This window comes from Barbus barbus (genome assembly GCF_936440315.1).
Source record: "Barbus barbus genome assembly, chromosome: 21".
Classification (NCBI taxonomy): Eukaryota; Metazoa; Chordata; class Actinopteri; order Cypriniformes; family Cyprinidae; genus Barbus; species Barbus barbus.
In genome coordinates this window covers 11,445,169-11,461,119 of record NC_136749.1, presented here as the reverse complement: position 1 = coordinate 11,461,119, position 15,951 = coordinate 11,445,169, and the positions used below count along the sequence as shown (strand labels likewise).

Sequence of the window (15,951 nt, the reverse complement as noted above, 5' to 3'; positions counted from 1 at the left end):
TCTACACACAACTGTACAACCTTAAAAGCACTGCATTCTAAACTTTTCTCTCACCAAAGTTCCTGCCAGTATTTAATGCCAGAAACAAACTCTATGCAAGTACAAAAATAAACTTGAGCAGTGTACAAAAATAATACGTTTGGTAACAAACCTCACTACTCTGGAGAGCCAGTAGTGTTACATTCTCATATGCTGGATCAGGTTGCAGATTATCGAATAGGTGTTGATGTGGTCATATGTTAATATGTTTGTGGTTCTTATTTGTGATTGACCCACTTTATCTTAGTATTCATAAACGGTCTGATTCAACTGGGAAGGGACTATGTATACATATTACATTAAACTCTTAATTTAAAAGAGCAAGTAAAATCCTTTGTTCCATGATATGACCCCTTTAAAGTGTCTGTCTTCTCTTCTCCCAGAGTCCCTTCACTGATAACGGGCAGCAGCGCTCAGTAAAGATGCTGAGCATGAACACGTGGGATGTAGCCGTGTCGCTCACCAACTGCGACTGGAGTGTCTTTAGTAACGTCCACGAGGTAAAGTCTTCACACTTCAGACAGTGCAGCACTAGAGAAGATGTCCTGGAAAGGAAATCTTTGAAATACAAACTAAACTAAAGCCAAATTTAAATTTAAAATCAGCCAATTAGGTAGTGAGTATTGACACAAAGAGCCAGTTTAAACAACCGAAGCATTAAAAATAAATAAATTAAACACTGTTGCTTTATATAATATCTGTCTGGAATGAAAGGGAATTTTTGAGATACATTTTAGCTAATGCTACATAACCCAACATTAAAGGGTTAATTCACTTAAAAATGAAAAATCTCACTATTAACTAGTTACTTATTAGCATGCACAATTATTTTATTAGTATTTATAAAACACATATTAATGGCTTATTCTGCATGACCATATTTTAGATCCCTTAATCCAACCCCATACCTTACTATTAATAATCCGCAAATTAGTAGTTTATTGAGGTAAAAGTAGTTAAAGTACTCTATTCATATGGATTATGTTTACTATGTCTTTACTAACTTTTTCATTTTAAAAGCATGATTGACTTTTTGAACACACTCAAGTCTTAATTTAATACTGACTTTCAAAAAAGAATCTTCTAAAATATTCAACAGCCATGTCATTTTTCCTTTCTCTGCAGCAAGAGCTGGTGTACTTTACTCTGAGCCGTGACACGAGCGCTGGCCACACAGTGGCGCTGGAGCAGCTGTTGCAGCGCTGCAATGAGACACAGCAGTGGGTGATGACCGAAGTGCTGCTGTGCCCGACCCTCTGCAAACGTGTGCAGCTCTTCAAAAAATTCATCAAGATCGCAGCACAGTAAGTATACGCTCACTAACAGAAAACCACCGCCATATCCAAGCTCAAGAATATCATACACCTTTTGACTTGGGTCAGCAAGCAATCGCAGAGTAACGTGCTAAAACCTCCAAGAACACCCTGACATTGTGGCGGCATGTTTCTTGAAATGTGAAATTATTTGTGGTTGTATTTCTTTCTACTCAAATGAATCAGGTGGTGAACACGCTCATGTTATCTTCCTTTCTTTATTTAGCTGTAAAGCACAACAGAACCTGAACTCGTTCTTTGCTATTATTATGGGACTGAACAGTCCCGCCGTCAGTCGACTCACTCAGACATGGGAGGTAGGAAAACACCAACTCCAATGCACAGAAATGTACTACTAAATATTAAGTGGTGGTAGTGTTGCACTTAGATTTCCAGCATCAGTCTATATTTATGATGAGTTATGTTTTTAGAAGCAAGAAACTAGAGTGTATAGTGTACAGGAACTGTGCATTGGCTTCAATTCTTCTGGGTTTTTTATCTGTCCTCATTTCAGAAAGTCCCTGGGAAGTTCAGGAAGTTGTTCTCCGAGCTGGAGAGTCTGACGGTAAGTGATTGTCTCATCACAATCTTAAGTTGCCTCCTGCTTGTTCACCTCCTGCTAGAGAATTTTGTGCTGTTTACGGCTCATTAGGATGTAATATATGAAGCCGTAATCATATCAGAGGAGGAAACAGCAGGGGGTGTTACAGAGGAAGAGATTTGAGACAAACCAGATGGTTTCAGTGTAAAATATAAACAAACACACAAATATGTACACATTAATGCTTTTTCATGACCCGCAGGACCCTTCTTTAAATCACAAAGCCTACAGAGATGCCTTCAGGAAGATGAAGTCTCCCAAGATCCCTTTCCTACCTCTGCTTCTGAAAGGTGCAGTAAGCAAATTTATGCTTCTTAACATACAGAATATCATCAGATTATTAAATATTTGCACATGACACCATGGGTTTGGATTTATGTGGACGACATGATTGGAGAAGTCCAGGATAAGTCACCAAAGAGAAGTCTGTCATTTTCATGTATTGAATCATGAATCATATATTTAGAAAATAAGGTGAATTTCTATTGTAGCTGATTTGAATGTTCAGTTATGAAGAGTGGGATTTTGGACTAATCAGATTTTGCAGCGGACAGAACTACTAGTCACAACACAGAAGAAATAGAAACCTAAATATTGATAAAATGTCTGGTCATGGCTGGTTTGAACAAAAGAATTAGCATTTATCACTAGTTTTGTTGCAATATATCTGGTTAGGACATGATGAGAGTCTCCTTGAGAGATTTTTTTGCAAGTAATGTGTGTACTAAAATCTGAACAATTTCTATCTGAACAGATATTACCTTCATTCACGAGGGCAACAAAACATTTCTCGACAACCTAGTCAACTTTGACAAACTAGTAAGTGAACAATTAGACCTTATAGATGCGTTTTGTTTTAATTAAAGTGCTTGTTCACCCAAAAATTAGAATTTTTCAATTTTTATCATTTATTTACCCTCACGTCATTCCAGACCTGTAAAAAAAAAAAAAAAGTATTTTTTTTTTTTTCAAGAAAGTCATACAAGTTTGGAATGATATGAGGGTGAGTAAACGATGACAGAATTCTCATTTTTTAGCGAACTCTTCCTTTAATATCATGTCCCATGAAATGAGCAAAACAAGCTAATGTGAATGTATTTCATGTACAGCACATGATAGCAGACACAGTGCGGATTATCAGGCAGTGTCGGACAGATCACATGGGTAAGTGCTCAAATCACACACATTTATAAATTTAAGATATTTCCTATTCCTACCTTGATGAAGTGTGTAATCTCTGCCCAACTGAACCCAAATGAAGTTGCAAAAACAAGTTTCCAGTCCAACCCACAAATTCCCATTGGCCAGATAAACCGATAATCCCGGCACAAACGCATGCCATTGGTTGAGCCAGAGTTGCTATGGCTAGTTGCTGGTCGGACTGCTCAAACAACCAAAACGTTTTTGATAGCGCTACAATGTTTACACTTCTCAGAGGAATCAGCCTACAAATGGTCTCATCAGAATTTGTCTTTTCATTTTAAGCCTAGATAGCTGGAAGTATTAGCACTTAAAACAATGACAACTTGTACTTAAAGGGATAGTTCGCCCAAAAATGAAAATTCTGTCATTAATTACTCACCCTCATGTCGTTCCAAACCTGTAAGACCTTCGTTCATCTTCGGAACACAAATTAAGATATGTTTGATGGAATCTGAGAGCTCTCTGATCTTCCCATAGACAGCAATGTAATTAACACGATCAACGTCCAGAAACATAACGAGGAGATCGGTAAAATAATCCATGTGACATGAGGGGTTCAATTGTGATTTTACGAAGCTACGAGAATACTTTTTGTAAACAAAGAAAACCGAAATAGTTACTTTATTAAACAATTTGTCTCCTCCGCGTCACCCTGGCGCCTTTTTGGAGACTACTGAACGTAAACAGCGTATGTTTTGTTGTTTACGCTTTGATTTGAACGAAAACAACGGATCTGCGTGGCGCAGCTGACACAGAACAGCATATGCCGTTTACGTTCAGTGGATACTCTCCAATATGACACTAGGGTGACGTGGAGGAGACAAATTGTTGAATTAAGTCATTACTTTTTTCTTTGCATACAAAAAGTAATATTGTAGCTTCGTAAAAAATTCCGGTTGAACCCCTGATGTCACATTGATTATTTTACCGATTTTCTCGCTATGTTTCTAGACGTTGATTGTGTTAATTACATTGCTGTCTAGCTCTCCGAATTCATCAAAAATATCTTAATTTGTGTTCCGAAGATGAACAGAGGTCTTTCGAGTTTAGAACGGCATGAGGGTGAGTAATTGACAGAATTTTCATTTTTGGATGAACTATCCCTTTAAATTTGAGCACATAGACTGTATATTACTGCATAACCCAGATCTGTCTCTATACTCAAAAAATAGTTTTGTCCCAGTTTAATGGCTTCAAGTACACTGAAAGTCAGCCTCACTACTGTTGTGTTGATATCTATAGGGTGTAATAATTATCTTTTTGTCCATTAGGAAACATGTTGTCCCAGAAGGACAGCGTGGAAGTGAGAACATACATCAATTACCTGCACGTCATCGACAATCAACAGACTCTGTTTGAGCTCTCACACAGACTTGAGCCCAGGACATAAAACAACTCGATATATCCTAAAACCACTACTGAAGACAGGACAGCATAAAACGAAGACAGGACAGTCTCTAAACGAAGACTGTGATGAGTACGTCCTCCACTAGGGGGAGACACAATCACGCCGACCACACAGAACAGATACAGAGCATCACACAGCCAAAGAAATCTCAGTCAGTTCAACCATGTGAAAGGAACAAAGAAGCTGAATCATGCAAGAAAACAGCAAGAATCTACAGAACGGTTATAACCAGAAACATAACGTGATTTTTCTGTACAGTAACTTACAGAATACTGGATCACTGTAGAGATGTCTTCATACAGCACACTTTCACTCAGTAGTGTAGGGCAGATTTTTAGTTATTTTGAGCCAGTTTGCCACTGAAAAATATGGTTTCACCAATAAATAAGAGCATATGCATATATGGGAAAATAATAGGCACATCTTTATTCCTGTGTAGTCCAATTAGTCTGAAATTTAAGCTACATGCACAAAAAACAAAACAATGTGATGCCTTTTTAGATCATAGCCAACAAACAATTTGTAGACAATCAGAAAAATATCTCAAGGCAGCACACTGTATTTTAGGTGCAGAATTGCTACCAGAAGCAAGTAGAAGTTTAGATTAAAGCGACAATTAGTTAAACTTAAACTGTAAGGACATCTTAAAATTATTCATATCTTTGAGGGGAAAAAACAACAGTATCTGTGCAATCTATTTTGCAGACTGTCATAGAAATAATTGGTTTTAAATTACAGATGTATTTTATTGGAAAAGCCCTACTGAAAATAACTGAGCAACGGTCTGTAATGGCTTACATGAGATGGTGCTTGAAGAAAGCAAATGTATAGATTTCTTGTATAAGTTGTACTTTGACTTGTGAGACATTGAGATATTTATTAAACGACAAACTTGTCCCTGATTCAGAAGGGAAGACAAAACAGATTTTAAATGCAAAGAAAAGATGTACTGTACTGTAAATGTGATCAGATGGTCTGAAGGATTTGGCGCCGCCATTGATTGACCAGTCCAGTTCACATGTGAACTCTGTAAATACTAAGACATTGTTTTTAATACGTAATGATAAACAGGCCATAAAGCAATAGCAAGGTGTACATCTCACCTTCAGAAAAAAATGTTAGCAGTGACTGACTGTAGCTGCTGTTTGCACTAGTTTTCTTCACAAAGAGCCTGACATTAAAGAAAATAATAATAATAATTGACACCGTCTTTTTCTTCGGGTGCACCCATGCTGTAAAATCCATCTTTTGCTTAATATTTTACTAATTTTTATTCAGTATGTTTGAAAATGTTCAACGTAAACTAGACACTTACTGCCACCTAGTGGTTTAACTCTTAAGTGTACCTTAGCTCATAGAGACTAACAGGAAATGCCACAAAACTCCCACTTTGGGTCTACAAATCGTGCCTTCCTACTAAACCCCAGAGCTCATTATGCATCAGTAATAGTGTGAATATTCTCTGTGACGCTCGATTGGCTTACAGTGCGTCTCAGCTGTCTCAGTGTGAACCGAGGATGAATTGTCTAAACAGTTACAGATCCATCCTGTTCTGGGCCATTATTACCTGCTGTGAGGCCGCTGCTGGACTCACTGAGAGGGGAGGAACAGCTTGTGCTAACCTCTCATTTCCATCTCCAGGACAGATGTATCATTTTCTTGTCTCCTGACAAGGCCTGCGTCACAGCAAAGAACCATACAGACAATCCCAGACCAACAGCAGATGTTGTTTTGTGATTGTGTACTGTGTAGAATTTTGTTTAATAGTTTAGCTTCTAAGCACCATTGAACAAAATCACATTTGTTCAGTTCAGCAATATACTGTAGCTAGTTATTAAATCACATCAAGGGACACATGAGGGGAAAAAATGGACATGACCAAGCATGTCATTCAGAGAAGATAACAAATTGGTTTCTGTCCCGACGTGAGATGAATCACACTATCTATCTGTATTCAGCAGGAGAGGAAGGTCAAACACACCTCATTTGAAAATCAGTATCAGCCTGGTTCATAATCTACTGGGAAGTCTCATTGTAGCGGCAGCACAGAGCTGCCAAGAACCAGCTTTAAATTTAATTAAGCTAATAACAACAATAATATTGCACAGTGTTACAATACGTATGCTAATAATGGCAACTTTTCTATATTATGTTGATGTTTCTGTAAAACTAGGGCTACACGATTTGGGAAAAATATTGTGATTTTTGGATTTTTTTTTTTTTTTTTTTTTTTTTGCTGTAGGCTACTTGTTTGTAGGGCTGCACAAGTTGGCCCCATTTTTGAGATTCTACATCAAAATGACTATAAGTAAAAAAATAATATCTTATGTTTATTTACTAGCTTCTAAATAAAATATTAAAATAAGAAAATACTATTGAAATATCTCACTGTGAAATAAACTTTAAAGTGCCCCTATGAAAGGTTCATGTTTTGGGAGTCCCCAACAACAGGTTGACATTCATGCAAGGTCAAAAAACACTTTCGTTTTCTTATATGCCTTTATTTTTACCTTATTTGCTCAACGACTCCCTAAGGATTCGCTCAAAGATCCATTTTTCCAAACCCCTCCTTTGCATGACGCTATAGCGTCATTATTATTATAATCTGAGGGGATTGGTCCATTTCATTTAAAGCAGCATTTGTGAGTTCAGTGCTGCTTTGTGTACAGCCGTTACCGGGGAAACAGCTATTTTTAATGCTCCAAAAGCTGCACCTAGTGGCAAAGAATAAATTAGCATTTTCATTCAGACCAACGCGAAAATCAAGTTTGCGCGCGCAACAAGTGGGTGGGTAATATGCTAATATTTCATGTTGACATCAACATGAAGGCTTGGGATTCATTTTAAAAACTCGTTTCAATGATTCAGAGTCGACTCTTTCTTTTGAGAGACAAGAACTTTATACACGGTGCACTTTTAGATTTAAAACTTTGCAGGATGTTTTCATTCACTTAGAGCTGTGTTACACACTGCATGAAAGGTCATTTTCAAAAATCCATAATAGGAACACTTTAAGAAAAATTGTATATAATAAATGTCATTTTTAAGCATTGAATTATCAAGCTTTTGCATTTTATTGCAGTACTGCAAATTTATTTATGATGACAACAGCTGGTTTATAATCTTTCATTACAATTTTGGGAAGATGGTTGGTGCATGTTGCGTTTCCAAATACATGTTATAAGCGACACAATGCACAGCAGATGTAGAGATGGAATCATTTACTGCGAACTGAGCCACTAAAAACATGGATCATGACAGGTTTGTGTGTAAAAGATGCGTTTCACCTGATACTCAGCGTTTATCTATATTTAATTAAATTGCAGCATTTGCAATTTGATAAGTTATGATTTTGGTTTTATTTCGATTAATCGTGCAGCCCTGCATCAGACAACATAACATCTTATTTGCATTTAATACGAAACAAAAACTTTTTGGGCTAAAAATGATGATTCGATCAGCATAGAACTTGTATAAGTCAACCTGTGTGAGCAGAATGGAGTTGGTTGTTTGTTTACACGGACAGAAGCAGTGCCGTTCCTGCCAGAACCCACTTTGCAGGCGGTTGGCGTGTTTTGAGACGGAAGCTCCAGATGTAGGTGGAGCCGCGGAGTTTGGTGCGGTACACTGGGCACTTATAGGTGTTCCTCACATCCTGCTGGTCGATGGGTATCGCGCGTATGTACAGCACTGGCATAGCTGGAGTCAACTCCTTCAGAACAGCCTCTGATAGCAGACCCGAGGAGCTATCCCATACAGCACCTGCAGGAGGAGACCTGCTCCAGCTCTCTGGAACGCTATCATAGAACAGAGCCATTTGGAGCTGCTCCATGTCTGAGGAGAGACTGAGTTCACCCTGTATTAATAAATTTGTAATTATTTTCATTAATTTGTATTCATTTCTATACTATTATTTGATTGTTTTAATCTATTTTCTGTTTAATATATTTATCAGTCTGTGTGGGTACAAAATATAAAACAGTTGGAAAATATATTGCATGACATTACATCATGTTTACAGGCACAGGCAATGAAGTGATAGCAATGTTACTTCCATTGTGGGTTCTTTTTAAATGGTAAAATCCTTTGAATATAGTTTAAGGAAAAAATATCTCACCAGAATGTTCTAGATTCTAGGTTCCTCATTTATAAAGTGTGTGTATGCACTATCTTAGAGTATGTGTGCGCTTAAATCCACGCCAGCACTCATATGTAACGTGGAAAGGTGCTTAGTGCCGCGTCAGGGTCTGAGCAGACGTGCACACTTTTTCTTGACGGGGTACTGCAGGTAAATTGTAATATTTCATAATATTCAGTCAGTATTTTTGATCAAATAAATGCAGCTTTGATGAGCAAAACATAAAATCTTGCTTCCAAACTTTTGAACAACAGTGCATATCCATGGAGAAGTATATTAATTCATATATGACTCATTATAGAGGATACCAAGCAATATCAAGATGTACCTAATTGGTATTCATGAACTATATCACAATTATTGTCACGAGTATAAAAACTTTTTAAAAATTCTGACATTTCAGGCGGGTTTTCCCCAAACAAATTTAAGAAATCCATGCAGGTGCAGTATTCAAATGCAGCTGGTTCTGAATAATTAGTAATCATCTGTATTGATTGTTTTGTCTCCTACCTTAAGTCCCAGGTCCAGCTCTGTTAATGATCTTATCTCTGCCAGCAGCAGATTCATTCGCTCACACTCCTGCAGGCACACCAGGATGTAGGGGCTCCTCTCTGCTGTTTTAGACATGAGCTCTGCCAGATTATATTCCTCCGGTAACTTCTCCAGCATGTCATCCAGAACACTCTTCACCTGAGCAAGGAAAAAGAAAAACTGAGTATCAAAAGTGAGTCTACATTCTAAACGGCTTTCTAAAAGAATCCCTGGACCACAAAACCAGTCATAAGGGTAAATTTTTCGAAATTGAGATTCATGCATCAACTGAAAGCTGAATAAATAAGCTTTTCATTGATGTATGGTTTGTTATGATAAGACAATATTAGGCCGAGATACAACTGTTTGAAAATCTGGAATCTGAGGGTGCAAAAAAATAAAAACAAATTGAGAAAATCGCCTTTAAAGTTGTCCAGATGAAGTTCTTAGCAATGCATATTACTAATCAAAAATTAAGTTTTGATATATTTACAGTAGGAAATTTACAAAATATCTTTATGGAACATGATCTTTACTTAATATCCTAATGATTTTGGGCAAAAAAGAAAAATCAATCATTTTGACCCGTAAAATGTATTTTTGACTATTGCTACAAATATACCCCAGTGACTTAAGACTGGTTTTGCGGTCCAGTGTCACATATAAGAGAAACATTTTATTAACGTATTCACTAGTAATGGTAGAAAACCATTAAAGGGATAGTTCACCCAAAAAAAATGAAAATTCTGTTATCATGTACTCACCCTCCACTTGTACCAAACCTGAGTTTCTTTCTATTATATATATATATATATATATATCAAAGATGCATTAAAATTGATCAAAAGTGACAGTAAAGACTGTTATAATATTACAAAAGATTTCTGATGCAATGCAAATAAAAGCTATTTAAAACTATTCAAAAAAGTCACTGTTTCACCAGAAAAAAAAAGCTGCACAGCTGTTTTTAACATTGATAATGATGATGATGACAATAATAATAATGACACATAGTTTTACCTTTTCCTCTGTGCACTGTGATGCTCCTTCTCCTGTTGATGAGTCTCTGGGCTGGAGTTCCAGTAAAGTTTTGAAGAGGGTATCAGACCTGGCTGTCATAAACTCAATCTCAGCATTAGGGTGCATGCTGTAGAGACCAGGGCTTTCCGAGAGCAATCTCTCATCCACGTAGTTGTGATACCCAGTGTAGTCCAGATCAGGAGGAGCTGGAAACCCAAGACACAGGAACAGCTCTCCTTCAAACTGCAGAGAGAGATCATGGAGTAACAGGGAGATGCATATTGGAGAGGGAGAGGATGATGGTTAAAGAAGTTGTCTGGTAACCAAAAGACAGATTCAAACACAATCTATCAAGTGACTCAACAGGATTTTAGGTTGCAAATATGACAAATAGTTTTTTTTTCTGCTCAATATTTTGTCCTGATAAGCATTGGAACATTTCACCACGCTAAACCTCTTGAGTATTGCTCAGTAACGGATAAAGGAGTGTGTGGTAATCGATAGCAGGGCCGGTGCTGGACACTGGGAGAGTAATGCAGCTCTGTGGAAAGGCTAAAGATAAACTCTGTGATTGATGGCTGCTCATCCTGGGTCATAATGAGACTCCGTGAGGAAACACTGGGCTGCATGCCTGACCACTGCTGGAAAACAGCCTTTATCACCTCGCACAAACACCACTCCAGAGAAGACACGCTTAAGATAAAACGTGAGCATTAAAAATATGTCAAACACCCAGGCCTAAACGCAATAAACGTGTCTTCGGTATGTGGGAACCAAAAGACATTTAGTACATTCAGCTTGTGTTTTGTTGTCTATGCTTATAAATTGTATCACAAGGAAAATTGTGTCATGCAATGTAGATCCACACCACTAGGGAGCCCCATAGAGCTGCAGTATTTACATGTACAAACCTGATCTGTTCAAAGGTAGTTAATGTGTGAGGTCCACAGACAAACATTTATAGTCTTATTTTAACATGCTGTCTGCAGAACTTGAATGAAGCACTTGAAGAGATTAGATAAATCTAGATCTCTTTGCAAATCTACATTACCTTAAAATCTGCAGACTTTTCCAGATTTCACTCATTTGAAAAGGCAATTCTGACTTTATTTCTCACAATTACTACTTTATAGCTCACAGTGAGACTTGAAATTCTGCCCTATTTATTTTGTAAATGCATGTAATTAATCTTATTGTGAATGATTCATCCATATGTTTACATATTTTATTTAACCTTTTTGACCACATATTGTTTAATAAAAATATAACTAAATCTTTGGGTGCAGCAACAAAAATCTCTCTGATGATGTACTGTGTATAGGATTTCTCCAATTATTTAGTTCACTTAAAGAGTTCACCCAAAAATGAAAATTCTGTCATTAAATACTCACCCTCATGTTATTCCAAACCCCAAGACTTTCATTCATCTTCAGAATGAAATTAAGGTATTTTTTATTCAATTCACGAGCTTTCTGACTCTCCATAGACATCAAGGGAACTACCATGTTCAAGGCCCAGAAAGGTAGTAAGGACATCATTAAAATAGTCCATGTGACATCAGTGGTTTAACCTTAATTTTATGAAGCTACAAAAATAATTTTGTGCACACAGAAAATAAAACCGACTCTGCTTGTGAACTATTTTAACAATGTCCTTACTACCTTTCTGGGCCTTAAACATGGTAGTTGCGTTGCGGTCTATACAAGTTCAAAAAGCTCTTGGATTTCATCAAAAATATCTTAATTTGTGTCCTGAAGGTGAATGAAGGCCTTACAGGTTTGGAACAACATGAGGGTGAGTAATTAATGACAGAATTTACATTTTTTGGTGAACTATCCCTTTAAATTCCATCCCTGCAAGCTCACATAAATCTACCTCCACACAATACAAAAGAAATGCAAAAGACCTCTCTGTTAATATTTCACAATTACACTGATTTCTCGCTGTTGCCATTTTTACAAACCGGGCATGTCTATTTAGGTAAATTAATTAAACCCAATTCATTTTGTGATTCTGAAGGTTAAAGACTGTATGTTCTTTAATAAAAACAAAAGTTGTTGTTGGATAAAAATATATCTTGATTGCATGTCTTTTTAGCAAGGCTGCAGAGGCCCTCTGGTTGACAACTACTATTGTACATCTCTTAGTTTGTTGAGCCAATGCTCGCGCAACTTCAAATTCTACTTCTGAAACGTTTGTTTTCAGCTGTATGAATTTAAAATGTACATTAATTCTGTCTTGAAGCTAAATCAGATGATTTAACAGTGCTTTGATCAACTATGTTTGGTGTGGCGTTGTAGTATATTACAGTGCTCTGAATGTCTTTACCATCTTGGGATTGATGAACTCCTGGAGGTACGTACGGAAGAGCTTCCTGTCCCACTCGTCAGTGATATGACCGTCGTATATGATCTCTCCGAACAGATAACACAGATCCTCCCACGGTACCTGAGCCACACATATTAACACACCAAAATGTCAAACCTCCAGCGCAAACTGATCCCTCAGCGCCCTGCGTTTAATACCCACAGCATTATTTTCAGCCAGGTTGGCAAGTTCTGACAGAGGGAAAAAAAATACATGGTGAAAACTGCTAAAAGGGCTAGATGCTGGATGCAGGGATTTTCTCATGAGTACGAGTTGAGGAACTGATATTGGGTGATCCTGGCATCCTGTAGTGAGTTTATTATTTCAAATGGCTCGACACCAGACAAAAAGAAATTCAGTTCATGTATAATTCAAGCAAAGATCAAGCTCTTCCTGAACTCCTGCTGTGCTTGGCTTAAGTCTGGCCTGAGAATAGAGCGTATGATGTGTAATTGTAAAGGAGAGAAGAACAAGCGAGCGTGGGTCTTATAACCGATGACAGACGCTAGAGGTTCACCATCATTTGTACCTGTATTGTTTCACAAATTGCTTCTTTCATCAGCTCTAATTGCAGTGATCACTTATAAAGCGTTGTAAGGTGTCACGCACAACGCGTGTAATTACATTTAGCATGACGCTTCATTTGCCGCCTAATGAATCCTCGGTGTACGCACATACAGGTTACTGTTTGGTTAACATAATGAAGGACATTCGTTTTTTGAGGGGAGGGGGTGAAATCTAGAGCCGCCATAATTGGTTGTGAGTGAAGTAATGCTGCAAGAGGAAAAACATGATTTTGTGGATACAGTGAGATCGTGACTGTTCGCTTTGTGTGATGAAATTATACAGCACTATGGGACAAGACAAGACAGTAAGTAATAAAAAGGATTCATTTAGTGCATAAGCAGCTTTGAGCTCAGGCATTTCAGAATGACCATAACATTTCAGATGATGTGCAACAAGATCAGTCCGCTAGTTAGTCAGGTTATGCCGTCCCATTGCGCAGTGTCACATGACTTTTTTGATGCGCATGGAGGAATTTATTCGGCAAATGCGTTTCCATCTCTCATTATTTTTAATTAACCCTTTTTCGCACAAATCAAAAACCACCTTAAGCAAACGTAAAAACTTTTTTTCTGATGTGATGCTTCAAAATGCACATAAAAACAAGGTAATGGAAACATAGCTACTGTCACTATTGATCAGTTTTATATGAATAAAAAAATTAAAAAGGTAATTGCAACTTTTTATCTCACAATTCAATTTTTTCTCATATCTGCTTGATACAAACTTGCAATTCTGAGAACATATTATCCATTTAACTAATTGTGAGTTTATATCACGCAATTCTGACGTTATAACTCGTAATTGTGAGTTTATATCTCACAATTCTGTGGAAAAAAGTCAGAATTTTGAGATAAAAAGTCGCAATAACTTTTTTTTTATTTTATTTTATTCAGTGGCAGAAACGGGCATCCATCGTTTTATGTATCCTTACTGAATAAAAGTATTAACTTCTTTTTTTTTATTTTTAAATATCATTAATTGATATTATGATGGAATCATTATAGTTTTTCAGGTTAATGGATGCTGGTCTCTTACTTTAGTATTGGTCTCCAGGTAGTTGTACAGGACACTGGCAGAGATGGTCAGATCTCCATTGTTAAATGGGTATCTGTGGTTCCAACCCTGAGGCCCAAACTTCCTCCTCTCAGTCACACAGGCGTGGAAGTAACACAGTGAGAACACAAGTCCTTTAAACTCCTGCTCTCGAGAACACATTTCCAGAGTGTCCTGCAGAATTCAAATTAAGAGTCAAAAGTGTGGACACCTCATTCTTTTGTCACTTCATTCTACTCATTCTATATGATTACAAGTTTCCACTTTTTCTATTAATAGTAAGCAGAATGCCTGACTGGTCCGCATGGGAATTCACTTATTTTGTCTGTATCAAGTGTGTGAAGACCTGGGTGAAGTTGTCCAGAGCTGCATGTAGGCTGGAGTTCATGCCAGTGGGTGGTTCAGTAGTGAGTTTGAAGGCGTTCTCCAGGATGGTGCGAGGGATGAGGTGCTCATGGGATCTGGAGGACGCTTCTCCACTCATAAACACTCTGTAGTTTGAGTGAGCATAGCTTCCTGTGTTCTCCAACAGCTCCTCCAGACGACCCAACCACCGCTCCAGCAGGTGAACATTCTGAAACAGAAATGAAATTTACAAGAACATACATATGTCACCCTGGAGCACAAAACCAGTCATAAGGGTAATTTTTTTTTTAAATTGAGCTTCATACATCATCTGAAAGCTGAATAAGCTTTCCATTGATGTATGGTTTGTTAGGAAAGGGCAGTATTTGGCCAAGAAAAACTGGAATCAAGGTACAAAATAATCTAAATATTGAGAAAAATTGCCTTTAAAGTGGTCTAAATTAAGTTTTTAGCAACGCATATTACTAGTCGAAAATTATGTTTTTATATATATATGGTAGGAAATTTACAAAATATCTTCATGGAACATGATCTTTACTTAATATCCTAATGATTTTTGGCATAAAAGAAAAATCGATCATTTTGACCCATACAATGTATTGTTGGCTATTGCTACAAATATACCCCGTCTAATTATGATATATAATTATTTGTGGTCCAGAGTTACATATCCATATGTATCAGAAGCATTTTTGGCAAAATAGTTCTTTGGAATACTATTCTGACTGGTCAATTGTGGCATTAAGTGGTCAGATATTTCTAAATAATAACTGCTCTCCAGGGTAACACTTGACATTTATTTTTGTAGTTTTGTAATGTTTTCCATGTTTTGGGCACTTTATTGTAGGTTGGTTTGGTAAGAAATTAACCAAAAATTTTCTACCTGCAGTATGACCCAATGTCCTTTTTTGGCTGCGGTCTCCAATGCTCTCTCAGCCACAATCTCTTGTCCTTGACCCAAAGATACATTATGGAGGTTCCCCTGTTCTGTGGTAAATCCAAGCTTCAGCCCTAGTTAGTAGATATGATAAGTTTAATATTCTGATTATGTTACAAGTTAGGCTAAGTATAAAGAGATTCTGTGTTTACCAAGCATTTCTACATCCTTGAGGGGGTTGACTCCAGGAGAAAGGATGAAGAACAGCGGTGTAGAGGGATTGCACTCCTCAAAACACTTTTCAAACTCCATTCGACTGACATCCACATACTTGGAGCCCAAACTGTCTTCAATAAAATTTCTGGTGTAAAAAGACAATGTTTAAGGACCAAAACAATGGTGTTTCAAACCCAGCCAATTCCAGCTGATTTTAAAGTAAAATTTTAGACAGATATTGGTTGTTTTCTG

General features: G+C 37.3%; 2 protein-coding genes across 2 annotated transcripts in view; one reads left to right on the top strand and one right to left on the bottom strand.

Moving 5' to 3' along the window:
- The window catches only part of rapgef5b (Rap guanine nucleotide exchange factor (GEF) 5b), a 60,164-nt gene extending 54,421 nt beyond the window's left edge, over window positions 1–5,743 (top strand). The window contains exons 19-26 of the mRNA XM_079445986.1: window positions 423–539; window positions 1,165–1,343; window positions 1,579–1,669; window positions 1,867–1,917; window positions 2,156–2,243; window positions 2,708–2,772; window positions 3,063–3,117; window positions 4,428–5,743. Coding sequence (XP_079302112.1) covers window positions 423–539; window positions 1,165–1,343; window positions 1,579–1,669; window positions 1,867–1,917; window positions 2,156–2,243; window positions 2,708–2,772; window positions 3,063–3,117; window positions 4,428–4,546 — 765 coding nt within the window. The 3' untranslated portion in view covers window positions 4,547–5,743. The remainder of the gene's footprint in view (window positions 1–422; window positions 540–1,164; window positions 1,344–1,578; window positions 1,670–1,866; window positions 1,918–2,155; window positions 2,244–2,707; window positions 2,773–3,062; window positions 3,118–4,427) is intronic.
- A 2,335-nt stretch (window positions 5,744–8,078) lies between these two features.
- Window positions 8,079–15,951, bottom strand: part of LOC306887789 (dynein axonemal heavy chain 11) — a gene marked incomplete at both ends in the record, with an annotated part of 64,156 nt that continues 56,283 nt past the window's right edge. Inside the window, 8 exon segments of the mRNA XM_079445802.1 lie at window positions 8,079–8,420; window positions 9,213–9,392; window positions 10,254–10,496; window positions 12,582–12,701; window positions 14,223–14,414; window positions 14,587–14,814; window positions 15,490–15,617; window positions 15,696–15,844. Of these exon segments, the coding sequence (XP_079301928.1) occupies window positions 8,079–8,420; window positions 9,213–9,392; window positions 10,254–10,496; window positions 12,582–12,701; window positions 14,223–14,414; window positions 14,587–14,814; window positions 15,490–15,617; window positions 15,696–15,844 (1,582 nt within the window).